This window comes from Sphaeramia orbicularis, chromosome 12 (assembly GCF_902148855.1).
Source record: "Sphaeramia orbicularis chromosome 12, fSphaOr1.1, whole genome shotgun sequence".
NCBI classification, from domain to species: Eukaryota; Metazoa; Chordata; class Actinopteri; order Kurtiformes; family Apogonidae; genus Sphaeramia; species Sphaeramia orbicularis.
The window spans coordinates 1,740,282-1,753,998 of NC_043968.1; the positions used below are offsets into that span (position 1 = coordinate 1,740,282).

Consider the following 13,717-nt stretch of genomic DNA (forward strand, 5'->3'; position numbering starts at 1 on the left):
TTTCCAGTGTGGGTTTTTTTGTCTGTGCTTTTCCATGTTTTTCTGGGGTTTGTTTTCTGTTTTTTTTCTTTTTTCAATGTTTGTTTTCCTGTGTTTTTCTTTTTTCCATTTTTTCTGCATTTTTCAGTTTTTTTCTGCGCTTTTCCATGTTTTTCTGTTCTTTTCTGTTTTTTCCATTCTTTTCTGTTTTTCTCATCCCTTTGTTCTTTTTTTCGTCTCTTCCTTGTCTTCGTTTTCAGACTCTGCTCAGTCGAACACAACCACACACTTTCTCGTCTGTATTTTCATGTCTTTATTGGAACAGTTTCATGCATTTGCTCGTTTGCCTTCGTCTCGTAGGTCCAGTTTCATCAGATACATTCAGATTTTACAGCTGTTCTTCAAACCGTACGTTTTAAACCGTTCGTTCTCCTCCTAAATAAATATTCGCGTCCAGTCCACGGCGTGTCTTTGGTCCAAAGAACGCCTCACATGAACATCAGCCTTTGCACGTTTGTACGTTTACAGGTTTACGTTAGAGTCCTGTTTGGATTAAGGCGAGTCCAATCCAGACCAGTTCAGTCCGGTCCAGTTCAGTCCAGTCTGGTCCGGTCCAGTCCAGGTTTTTCCAGACTCAGATGTAGACCGGCTGCTCCTGCGCCGTCAGGAGGCGGTACATGGCGGCCGGCATCGTCTTCATGTGGATCTGAAGAAAAACAACAAACAGAATGAAAAGTCTGGACCCAGAACCAGAACCAGAACCACAGGACTGTGGTCATCCCAGGGGAAAGTGTTGTGTTAAAAAATATATAAAACCTTTAAATGTCAACGTTACAATATTCTGACAAACAACAAAACAGAATGAAACAGAACATAGATCCAGACAGAATAGAACAGAACAGATCTGTATTTTCATTATTACAGGAACAATGAAAATCTATTTCACAGCAAGTTAAAAAAAAAAAAAAAGAGACGTATATAAAAATATCACACAAAATATTGAGAACTTTTGGTAATACACAAAAACTACAGAGAAAAAAAATATTAAATATATCATTATTTTTGTACCAGACTGACCCCTGCTGGTCACAGTGTGAACATCAGTACAACAGAAAACCTCATTTATAGATTTTAGAAGTTGATGAATTGTCATTTTTAAAGAAGTGGATTTGTTTTATAATTTGATCATAAAGTGAAGGAAACATTTTGAAAAGCATTAAACACACACACACACACACACACACACACTCTGTTAAATGTCATGTTTGTCCTGAAGGTTGAACCTGAAAAAAAGAGCATGAAAATAAAAAACTATCCCTGATTCTTCTGTTTTAATCGTCTGAACATCAAACTCACATGTTCTAAAACCAGGAACATGTTCAAACTAACATGTTCTAAAACTGTGGAGAACGTCCGCTCATTTATTGTCTGGAGGATGTTGTGGAAACAAACCAAACCCAGCGTGTGTTCAGTGAACGCAGGCTGACCTCTCCCATGGCGTTGGACAGGATCTGGACGATCTTCTCATGGGGCGTGGCCACCACGCTCTGACTGTTGATCTCAATGATCCGATGGCCGACGCGGACGCCGCCTCGCTCCGCTATGCCTCCTCTCATCAGACTGCAGATCTGCAAACAGGAAGTCAACAAAACAAACAGGAAGTCAACAAAACACAAACAGGAAGTCAACAAAACAAACAGGAAGTCAACAAAACACAAACAGGAAGTCAACAAAACAAACAGGAAGACAACAAAACAAACAGGAAGTCAACAAAACTGCACAAACTGAACAGTTTGTTTCTAATTTTTAAAACTTCAGTTCCATATTTTATTAATTACTTGACTTTATTATTTTATATATTTCAGAAGTTTTATCCTTTATATTTCTGTCTTTTCATTTCTTTCCTCATATAAACCTGAGTAGAACTGGTCCACATGTTTTTAAAACCTTTTTTGTGTCTATTTCTTTAATTATATTGATACTATATTGTCTCGTACATATTGTACACATTACTGTTCTAACTGTGTTTAATAGTGTTATTTTTATTTATTTATTTTGTTTCTTTCTTTCTTTCTTATTGATAATTTCCTGTTAGTTTTTATTAAACTGTACCAAACAGAAGTTTCCCCTGGGAGTAATAAAGGATTCTGATCTGTAACTGGAGAACATTTCTAAAAGGTAGAACCGTCAAAACTGTGGTCAAATAAATGTTCTTTCTCTGAATATAAATGATGGAAATGAAGTAAAACAACAAAACACTGGATGGTTTTGTCAAATTAACCCTAATCCTGTTCATGATCCTGATTCTTAGAGTTGTGTTGCATTCTGGGTAATAGTGGTGTGTGATGCTTACGATGCCGTTCTGGACGCTGAAGCCCAGCTGGTAGCGCAGGTCCGGTCTGCGGATCAGCACCATGGTAACGGGGGGACAACGGACGATGTTCATTTTGATCCTGGACTGAGACTTGAGACCCTGAAGGAGGACGACAGGAAGAAGAACGAAACAGAAGAAGAACGAAACAGATGAATGAAAGGGATGAAGGAGGAGGAAAACACCAACATGTGTTTGAGTTCGGTTCATGGAGCCGATGAGGAGAACCTGAGATTTATATGAAACCAGGTAAAGGAATTTAAGGAAAGGTCATTTAAAGGTGTGGCAGACTTTTAGTCACCAGTTTTTCCTGGTCTCTGTCCGTCCTCAGTCATATCCTCAGTTTCATGCATCTGTTCGTCTGTCATTCCTCAGCTGAATCTCTTGCATTAGTGTGAACAGTTTCTTAGTTCCATCCACCAGAAACAGACCATATGTTTAGAGCCAGGAGGGAACTCGGGCATCTTTGGAATTTTGTCGCAACGTGCATTGTGGGAAACGAAGGCTCGTGCTGCCTCTGCCAGACAGCGCAGCGAACCGGCCTTTCCCACAATGCATGTTGCAACAAAATTCCAAAGATGCCCGAGTTCCCTCCTGACTCTGTTTGTGAACACATGGTCTGTTTCTGGTGGATGGAACTAAGAAACCGTTCACTGTGAGGAAGAGATTCAGCTGAGGAATGACAGACGAACAGATGCATGAAACTGAGGATATGACTGAGGACGGACAGAGACCAGGAAAAACTGGTGACTAAAGTCTGCCACACCTTTAAGGTAAGGTAAGGTAAGGTAATGTAATTTAAGGTAAGGTAAGGTAATTAAGGTAAGGTAAGGTAATGTAATTTAAGGTAAGGTAATGTAATTTAAGGTAAGGTAAGGTAATGTAATTTAAGGTAAGGTAAGGTAAGGTAATTTAAGGTAAGGTCAGGTAAGGAAGAGAAGTCAACATCAGGTTTTTGAATCACATGACTCCAGTACGGTGGTCCTTATATGGGGTCAAAAATTTTTTTTTTTGGAAATGTTCGACTCTCACCCCCTAAATTTGTTAGGATGCCAATAAAAACAAACTGCAAAATTTCAGATTGTTTTGAAAATATCTGTGGGTAGCTCAATGCCTTTGAATATTTCCAAAATCGTTAAATATTGCATAAATTTCACCGTTCTTACAAACGCACGCCACATTACAAAATGGAATGCAACATTGCTTTTATTAACACCCACACATTAACTACATGTGCACAACTACACAATATATCCATAAAAAGGAACAAACAAGCCAAAAAAGTTCATGCATGTATTCGCAAAAGATCGTAGAACTCAAGTCAGAATTATCGTCTTGTCTTCAGTTGAGTGACTGTAACTGTTGTCACATTTATATCACAAGTATGTGACAAAATAGCAAGAAACAAATGAACAAAAATAGTGTCCTGCATTCATGACTGAAAACTGAACTGACAGATGCATGATGAGAATGTTGATGAACATCTACTGTCACTGGAGCACTGAGCCTGGGCCTTTCCTGCATCCGAGTATTGTCTGTGCTTCACTCAGACTGATGTGTTTTTACTGTCACAGACGCACCACTGCTGAAACACTGAACTGTGATTCCACACAAACTGCACAACAGCACCTTTTGGGGGAAACCCAGAATTAGGAGACGAGGTCAGCAAATCTAAGTAGTATGGACGTTTTCAGCTTCATCTGGTGACGTGCTGACTGGGTAAAAGCACCACGTGGTTACCAACAGTCAGAATACGTACGGCCTACATCTACATGATCAAATGAACCAATTTCAGCCAGAAATCATTAAACAGCATGGCAGAAGCCTGGCACACAATGCAGCATATAACATGTGAAAAATACCGAATACGGTTAACTGTGTTATATTTTAAACTTCTTGAGCAACCTCTAAATATCGGTTAATGTTCCTAAAATTTTGCCAGAATTTTTTTTTTATTTATCCTAACAAATTGGTGGGGTGAGAGCATGAACATTTGAAAGTTGAAAAATAAGGACCACCCTAGACTCCAGTTGTGGTCAAAGGTCTTTCCGTTGCAGTTTTGTGTCATCTACCATTTGCACTACAGCTGAAAAACCACCTGCCACCAGTGGAAAAACTTCTGATCAAAAAATGAGTTTGGGTGAAATTGTCGTTTTTCCATTCGGTGCATTTTTATGCACAAGTTTTATTCACACAATGTGAGGGTCAATGGAAAAGTGCCCTGTGCCGTGTGTGTGTGTGTGTGTGTGTGTGTGTGTGTGTGTGTGTGTGTGTGTGTGTGTGTTACCTTGATGATGCTCTGGCAGGTGCTCAGCGGTAAACCCACCAGACTGGTCCCGTTGATGGTCATGATCTGGTCTCCGATGTTGAGGCGTCCAGACTTCTCGGCCGGTCCGGCGTGCATCATACTGGCGATGATGACGGTGGGGAGGATGGAGCCCCACCCCGACTCCACGATGACCACGCCCAGGATCTCACCTTTCTGCTTCTCTATGTAAACCTGAAGGGGGACAGAACCAGAACCAGGAGAACCACTGAGGACGGATTCAGACCTGGACAACATCACACTGAGCTGTGGACCAGACGTGTCCAACAACAGGTACAGAACAGAACCAGAACAGAACCAGTGTCCCTGTAGGTTCTGTTCTATGTTCCAGTCCTGGTTCTGGTCTATGTTCCAGTCCTGGTTCTGGTCTGTGTTCCAGTCCTGTGGTCTGTTCTATGTTCCAGTCCTGGTTCTGTTCTATGTTCCAGTCCTGGTTCTGTTCTATGTTCCAGTCCTGGTTCTGGTCTATGTTCCAGTCCTGGTTCTGGTCTATGTTCCAGTCCTGGTTCTGTTCTGTGTTCCAGTCCTGGTTCTGTTCTATGTTCCAGTCCTGGTTCTGGTCTGTGTTCCAGTCCTGGTTCTGTTCTGTGTTCCAGTCCTGGTTCTATTCTATGTTCCAGTCCTGGTTCTGGTCTATGTTCCAGTCCTGGTTCTGGTCTATGTTCCAGTCCTGGTTCTGGTCTATGTTCCAGTCCTGGTTCTGTTCTGTGTTCCAGTCCTGGTTCTGTTCTGTGTTCCAGTCCTGGTTCTGTTCTATGTTCCAGTCCTGGTTCTGTTCTATGTTCCAGTCCTGGTTCTGTTCTGTGTTCCAGTCCTGGTTCTGGTCTATGTTCCAGTCCTGGTTCTGTTCTGTGTTCCAGTCCTGGATCTGTTCTATGTTCCAGTCCTGGTTCTGGTCTATGTTCCAGTCCTGGTTCTGGTCTATGTTCCAGTCCTGGTTCTATTCTATGTTCCAGTCCTGGTTCTGTTCTATGTTCCAGTCCTGGTTCTGGTCTATGTTCCAGTCCTGGTTCTGGTCTATGTTCCAGTCCTGGTTCTGGTCTATGTTCCAGTCCTGGTTCTGGTCTATGTTCCAGTGCTGGTTCTGTTCTGTGTTCCAGTCCTGGTTCTGGTCTATGTTCCAGTCCTGGTTCTGGTCTATGTTCCAGTCCTGGTTCTGGTCTATGTTCCAGTCCTGGTTCTGGTCTATGTTCCAGTCCTGTGGTCTGGATGCAGATCAATCTAACTATAGAAGTGGGCGGGACTTTCACTGGAGGAGAACTGAACTCATCCAATCACAGTCCATATATGACTTCTATCAGTGACCAATAGGAACTAGACTGATATCTGGAACCATTTACATGTTCTAAACCACAGGTGTCAAACATGTGGCCCGGGGGCAAAAACTGGCCTGCCAAAGGTTCCAGTCTGGCCTGCGAGATGAATTTACAAAGTGCAAAATGCAGAAGATATTAACAGTCAAGGGCATCAAACTCAAAAATAACAGCATAATAACCTAGAAATAATGACTCCAAATTTTCTTATTGGTTTAATGTGAAAAAAAACAAAAAAAAAATGACATCATGCCTATAAATAATGGCAACACCAATTTTTTCTCTTTGATTTATTGCAAAATACATTAAATTCTGATATCATTTAACAATAAAATGTCAATAACCTGAACAAATATGAACAACTTGGAATGTCTAAAGAAAAATAACTACAATTTTAACAATATTCTGCCTGTTTTGTGCTTTGGTAGATCTGATCTGTAATGCATATGTAGAAATCATAAGTTGAGGCATAATATTGATACAATTGTACTTGTTTTTCTTCATAAATTTCATTTTTTCCAGTTATTTACATCTCTTTTGTTTTGGATGGAAATACTTTCATCATCTGATGTTATTTTTTGCACTAAAAATTTGGAGAAGTCATTATTTATAGGTTATCGTGTTATTATTTTACTGGTGGAGATCAAATTGGGCTGAATATGGCCCCTGAAAGAAAATGAGTTTGACACCCCTGTTCTAAACCATTAACACATGGACCAGTAGAAGGAAAGGAAGTACAGGGTTCATGCACATTTTTAAGGTCAAATTCGAGCACTTTTAAGGGTCATTTTTAAATTTGCTGGTGTCAAATACACACCTACAGGAATACATACACTAAGGATTATTCTATTGCTCTTTTTGTCCCAGTGGTGTACACTGTATTATGGACACTGTCAGTCCAGAACCCCTTCTTCCAGTCTTCAGTAGTTCCACTGGTGCTGTTTCATGGCCCAGACAAGCCTCTGTTTCTGATTCTGAAGTCTCAGCAGTGGCCTTAGCTGCAACTGGAAGTCCTCTGTTCCCAGTGTAAACTCTTCCTCTCCTCCTCCTCCTCCTCCTCTCTCTTCTCTCTTCTTTCAGCTGTTGTCCTGTCAGTCTCCTCTCACTCCAGCTGTGTTCTGTCCTAAACTCTTCTTCTGCTTCTGTTGTGTCTGTGCTTCTTCCAGACCTCTTCTGTCTGCATTTCCAGTCCAGTTTCAGTGCCTTTGGATGCTGAAGGAAACTGGACTGACTGACACCTGGACTTTCTTGGACATTTCTCTGGAGGACACACCTGCATTTTTCACTCTTCTGATGCTCTGTCTCTCTTCTATCATTAATTGCCTTTTCCTCTTTTCCATTTTTACAGTAACACACTACTTTCTGCAGTCCAATACTGTTCAAATACTGCTCCAACGGTATGGTACCAAAGTGTGTTCAACACTCCTTTTATTCAGACACATGGGGTTGAAGGAATCCACAAACGTTGGGACACCTGGAGGAACTGAACCACCAACTTTTGAGGTTTGATCAACCTCCACTGCTGCAGAACTGCTTTAAGCTGATAACCCATTTCTTGTTCGCCTTTTTGTATAATTCTGAAATGTACATTATTTGTCAGTTTTGTTTAACTTTACTTTTTTTTTTTTTTTTTTTTTCACCTCTGGCAGTTCACTGTTTACCTTTGTACCATTTACAGTTGTTCATTGGACTGGAACTGCTGGAATTTCAATACAAAACTGGAAAAATTGGGGTGTTCTAAAACTTTTGACTGGTAGTGTATCATCTGTACCGTCTGACATTTTGCAATTCCACTCTGATGTAAATACTGATATCGTCTGTATCGTTTTTATTACTATTATCATTATTATTATTATATTTTGTTTGGTTTTTTTACTCTCTTTATGCTGCACTTCATTCTGTTGCTGCTTTGACAGATGAATGTCCCTGTTGTGGGATCAACAAAGTCTAATCTGATTTCAGTGTTTCATTAAATGGAATATTTTCTGGTAATTTCCTGCTCTTTGACAGTAACTGGAATCTGAGCCGACATATGTGATATTCACTGGTCCAGATTTATCACCATTTTGACATTTTATAAACCAAACAATCAAATAATCCATCCAATCGCCTGCTGTTTTTAGGATTCATTTACTTATTTCCTTTCCTTGACATTTAATTTCCTGACACTTATTCTTCTCTTGTGTTTGTGACTGTGCAAATGAACCTGATTAGTTCTTGTTTTAAGGTCAATTTTAAGGAAAAATGTGTAAAATCTTCCGGCTGCAGCTTTAACCTACTTTCCTTTCTTATAACTGATGTTTCACTGCTTATATTTAAGGTTTTGTTTCATTGTGTGAATTTAAAAATGCAAATTAAACACATGTTCCTGAACTGGGGACATGTTTTATATAAAAACCCTCTTCAGGTTTATTAAAACTACATTCAGCCTCAGTTCAGATCGAAGTGCATGAACAGTAAGTGTTTGTTTGCTTGTTTGTTTGTGTTTGTTTGTTTGTTTGTTGTTGACAGTGGGCTGGTGTGTTGGGGGGGCTGTGCTGCCCCCTGCTGCTGGTCTTACATCTCTGCAGTTCTCCGACTTGGAGAAGTGGATGAGGTCGTCGTTGTACATGTCCTGAGTGTTGAGCAGGTCGCTGTATTCCCTCTGACTCAGGTCCTCTGGGTCGATACCGTTGGCTCGAAGGAACTCCTGATACGCAACGCTGAAGGACTGACCGATGGACTGAGCAATCAGCTGGGCCTGAGGAAGAGGAGGAGGAGGAAGAGGAGAGAGAAAAGGAGGAGGAAGAGGAGGAGGGGTAGAAGGAGGAGGAGGAAGAGAGAGAAAAGGAAGAGGAGGAAGAGGAGGGGGAGGAAGAGGAGGAGGAGGAAGAGGAGGAAGAAGAGGAAGAAAAAGAGGAGGGGGAATAGGAGGGGGTGGAAAAGGAGGAGGTGTTAGTATATTTTCCTTGTGGTCTGTAGTTTACATCTGTGGTCTGTAGTTTACATCTGTGGTCTGTAGTTTAAATCTGTGGTCTGTAGTTTAATGTCGCGTTTCCACTACGTGGAACCGGCTCGACTCGGCTCTGGTACCAGGTCCTATTCCAGACCGTTTCCATTACAGGATACTACAGACTTTACAGTACCTGGTCGTCATAGCGATGCGGCGCGTTACTTCCGTGTCGTCTGCTCAGAGTTGCTGATAAACTCACTCGTTGCGTGTTGTCTCGTCAAACTCAGGCTGAATTTTTCTGTCTGAACCTCCTGGACAAACCATGGTGTAGTTTTACAGGCTATCATCATGTGGATTCACCTACCGCTGTATTTACTATCAACTTCCACATCTGTTTTTAGTAAAATGGCGGGTCACAGAGACGACTCTGACCAATCAGTGGTCTGCAGTGTTTACACGTCACCTGTTAGTATCTGGTCCCCAGTCCTGGAACCTTGCTGGAGGGGATACCAAAAAACTAGTACCGGGTACCAGATTCCAGGTCCTTTTTCGTAATGGAAACGCAAAAAGGCCGAGTCAAGCTGAGCCGACACCACGTAGTGGAAACATGGCATTAATCTGTGGACTGTAGTTTAAATCTGTTTTTCATTCATCTCATTTACCACTTCATCTCCATCTGTAGAAATACAAGTAAAAAACAACTGAAAACTAAAATATAACCTTTGAGACAGAAAAGTTATCACAGTTATGTGAAGTTATGACATTAAAAAAACACGTCTGTTTCTTCTACAAACTCAATAGAAAAGTGTTTTCATTGTGTGTTTTGTGGTGATTTAATGCAGATAAACTCATCAGAACTCAAACTGACTCAATTATCGACGATGAACCTGATGTAGCAGACGCTTTGAGCCTCTTTATTCTGGTATAAAGACGGTGAGTAATTCTAGAAGAAAAATGATCAGCTAATGATCAACGATCTAACGATCAATGAATTAACTTGAAACCGATCCACAGAACAGAAACACAAACACAGGGTTTCCATGGTTACCATCATATTATCCTGTCACCATGGTTACACAGATCATCTCTGAAGACACAGAAAAATATGATTATTATCATTATTATTATTATTATTATTATCGTTATTATTATTATTATCGAATCTAATTGGTTTTGGTTTTGCCTTCATTCACTGAAAATAAAAATAAATCTGGGAGAAACTTCAATTTTTAGCTTTAGGACTCTTGGAGGGTCAAAGGTCAGGGGTCAAACCACCATCCCTCTGATGTGTATATAATTATTAGATGGAGGAACCACCCAGTGTTTTCTGAGCTGCTGTTTTGAAGACATGATTTTGTGACTTTAATGTTACTATGCTGGCTTTTTAGAGCCAGAAATTACCAAATTTGGACAAAAGGGGTGGAGCTGTGAGGGTGCAAGGTGCATCTGTGGGGTTGAGCTAATGCTAAATGCTAGTTGACCAATAACAGCAGTTTTCTGATTATGAGAAATTGGATTAACACACCTACATTTCACCCCAATACTCGATGTGTTCACACATGTAAACAGGTTAATCGGATTTATTTAGTTCTTTTACGTCTGCACATGCATAAACACAATTAAAAATATAAGAGAACGGAAGTTATATAGTCAAACATGAGCAGAAGACAACAGGATGTTCAAGTCTACCATCACTACATACGTACGTACTCTTAAAAGAAATCTGATAACAGACTGGAGCATCTTAACCACGGTTTAATGATTATCGCATTTCTTATGTGCATGTAAATGTGTTAGATCGGATTTTTACAATTATGTGATTACTCCCAGATATCGGACTTATATGGTAATGGAAACAGACTCGGTGACAATAAAGACCTATTCTATTCTATTCTATTCTATTCTATTTAGTTCTATAATGTTTCAGGTGTTTTTTTTTTAGTAAATGTGTGTATTTCTTCTTTAAATATAGTGGTTGGATGTGACAGTGTGTCGTTCTGCTCAGGTCGGTGTTGGATTGATGGCTGACTCACGTCCTCGGACTCGAAGACGTGGCAGATCATCCTGTACAGGCGTCTGTCGTCCTGGCTCATGGTGGTCTGCTCGGGTCCGTGGTCCAGGTTTTCCTGAGCGCTGCGGGACCGGACCATCTTCCCTCGGGCCATCAGCACCACCATGTTCCCGATGTCTGCGATGTAGGAGATGGTCCTGAGAGGCAGGTCCATTAAAGACTCCTGTAGGTCACACACACACACACACACACACACACACACACACACACACACACAGTTTCATTCAGTGTGTGAAAAAAAAAACACATGGGAAATGGGAAATAGTTGAAAGTTTATTTCTATAATCTTGTAAAGCTTCATTATGAACATTTACAATTGTTTTTCATAATAAATATGATTAAAAAAATCAAGTCTATTTTATTTTTTTAGTATAATACGACAATTTTAAAGGTGGGGTAGGAGATGTTTTCCTGGAGAATTTTTTTTTGTATTACTTAAAATCCCCTTCACACCCTGATTACAACCATTTAATTAAATGCTCTAACGCAAAAATTTAAAAAATGTAGTCACCTGTGGAACAGACAGGACTGAAAAAACACCATCCAGTCATTTTAACGGGCCCATTGAAATGAATGAATGGTGACATGTCTATCAAACTCCACTGCCATTTGTCCCTCCCCCCTCTGCGGGTACAGTCTGATACTCTGGAGGCGTGGCTTCAGGGGAAATCTGAAGAAAAGGGTTTGGACTTTTCGATTGTGTATTTTCAAAATGTAGCTTACTCGAACCGTTTTTCCAGGGTCTTCTACCCCACATTTAATTATTAATTATCCTACTATATAATACACGTTCTGTGTCCAATCGATTGATGTTCCATCACAGGAGGGCGTTTGTATGGATTTTCCTCAGCCTTCACAGGCCCGATCGCCGCCAAACTCGCCAAATGAATAGAAACATTACCTGACTATCTACTAGGCAGAATTTTATGTCCGTATTCAAATGTTGTGAAGTATGCTGGGCCATTTTAGCCTCTCTCTACTTTGAATTCTTCATCCTAGCCGCCATACTCCATTTCTGGAAGTGGTTCTGCTGCCGTTCATGACATTTCTACTGCTAGCAGACGATGCTACAGTGTGAAGGCTGCAGTTCAGTACCGCTGGATGAATGTAATCATGCTTGATAGGCCAATCAAATACATGCTCTTCCCTTCATGCCTCACATGTTGGCTCAAATTATTACCTGCACAATGCATGATTAAATGGTAGTTTAAAAAATGGATAGTGGTGGCAGACAAGTTCTACTTACCATGCTATCGTACAATGGCACCGCGGGTACAATGCTGCTAGTTTATTATAATCATAATTAATGGCCAGATTAAATTTTAAATTAAGTTCTTCCTAAACATAAAAAAAGGTGGAAAAGAATTGGTAAAAAAAGACATTTTCTGACACATTTATTTCAAAACCAACCTAAATACACCTGGGCCTAGTTTCACGGTCGTCCTTACAGGGTTAACCTTTGCATGGTGGACTGGTCTGCAGGTTCTGTTGCAGTAAAAGTGTGAATACCTGAGTGTCAGCATTGAGGACTTTGATCCTCTGTGTGGACATGAACAGATCCACCTCAGCTGTGGACGGAACCTCGCTGTCAGGGCTCTAAACCGCCGAGACCAACCACAAGAAAAGAAGAAGAAGAAGATGTGATCAGAGGAAGCAACAGACTGAGGAGCAGCAGTGAAGAACAACTGTCAGAAACTATCCCATCTGACGGCTGTGATAGAAGGCAGACAAACATACAAATGAAAAATGAAAAACACAACCTGTTCAATGGCTCTGCGTTTACAGGCATTAGCATTAGAGTGTTCATCAAACCGACATCACCTGCTAAATAACCAAACTGAAAATATATTCACTATATGGACAAAAGTATGTGGACGCGTTCAATTCAGGTGTTTTTCTAACAAAACAATAATGACTAATGTTACAATTAGAGATGTAACGATATGAAAATTTCACATCACGGTTATTGTGACCAAAATAATCACGGTTATCATTATTATCGCGGTATTGTTGAAATAGTGCTCAAAACATTCAAAAAGTACTTACACACACACTGAAATAATTTAACCAAATTGTATTTTGAAAAAAAAAAACAAACAAACCCAAGAACAACAAAAAAATAAATAAATAAATAAAATAATTGGCACAATGTACTTTCTCTTGGCAGAAACATTCACATATTAACCCTTAGTGGTCTGAGCCTTTTTTGGCCATTTTTCAGTACTTTTGATCTTGCCTTTATATACTACATAAACAAATGGTTTGGTATCTTTTTTTTTCAGCACAACTTCATCTATATCATCTGTCTATTATTTTTTTTTCACTTTAACCAACTATATCAACACAAAAGGCCAGAAAACACAAAATGCATAAAATCCGATATGAAAAATGTATATAATTTATTGTATAAATAACACAAAGATGCTTAACGAACCTTTTCAAAGACTTTCAAAGTGAATATTGGTTCCAAATATTAGGTATATACAATTAAAATTGTAATAAATTAAAACTTACTCAAATATTTGACATCAAAGCAGATCTTTACATAGGTGTTTTCTCCGGAAAAGTGCGGTAATCAAACACGGTTATCATGATAACTAGAATTTAAACGGTAATACTAACTGTCAGCAATTTTACTGCAGTTCATCGTCATACCGGTAATCGTTACATCCCTAGTTATAATATAATTTTATATTATGGGATAAATATCATTGCATTGGTTAGT

At 39.9% G+C, this 13,717-nt stretch overlaps 1 protein-coding gene across 1 annotated transcript in view; it reads right to left on the reverse strand.

Moving 5' to 3' along the window:
* Positions 1-281: 281 nt before the first annotated feature.
* Positions 282-13,717, reverse strand: part of LOC115429306 (amyloid-beta A4 precursor protein-binding family A member 1-like) — a 37,770-nt gene continuing 24,334 nt past the window's right edge. Inside the window, 7 exon segments of the mRNA XM_030148633.1 lie at positions 282-685; positions 1,467-1,607; positions 2,333-2,452; positions 4,638-4,850; positions 8,550-8,729; positions 10,955-11,155; positions 12,502-12,588. Of these exon segments, the coding sequence (XP_030004493.1) occupies positions 614-685; positions 1,467-1,607; positions 2,333-2,452; positions 4,638-4,850; positions 8,550-8,729; positions 10,955-11,155; positions 12,502-12,588 (1,014 nt within the window). The 3' untranslated portion in view covers positions 282-613.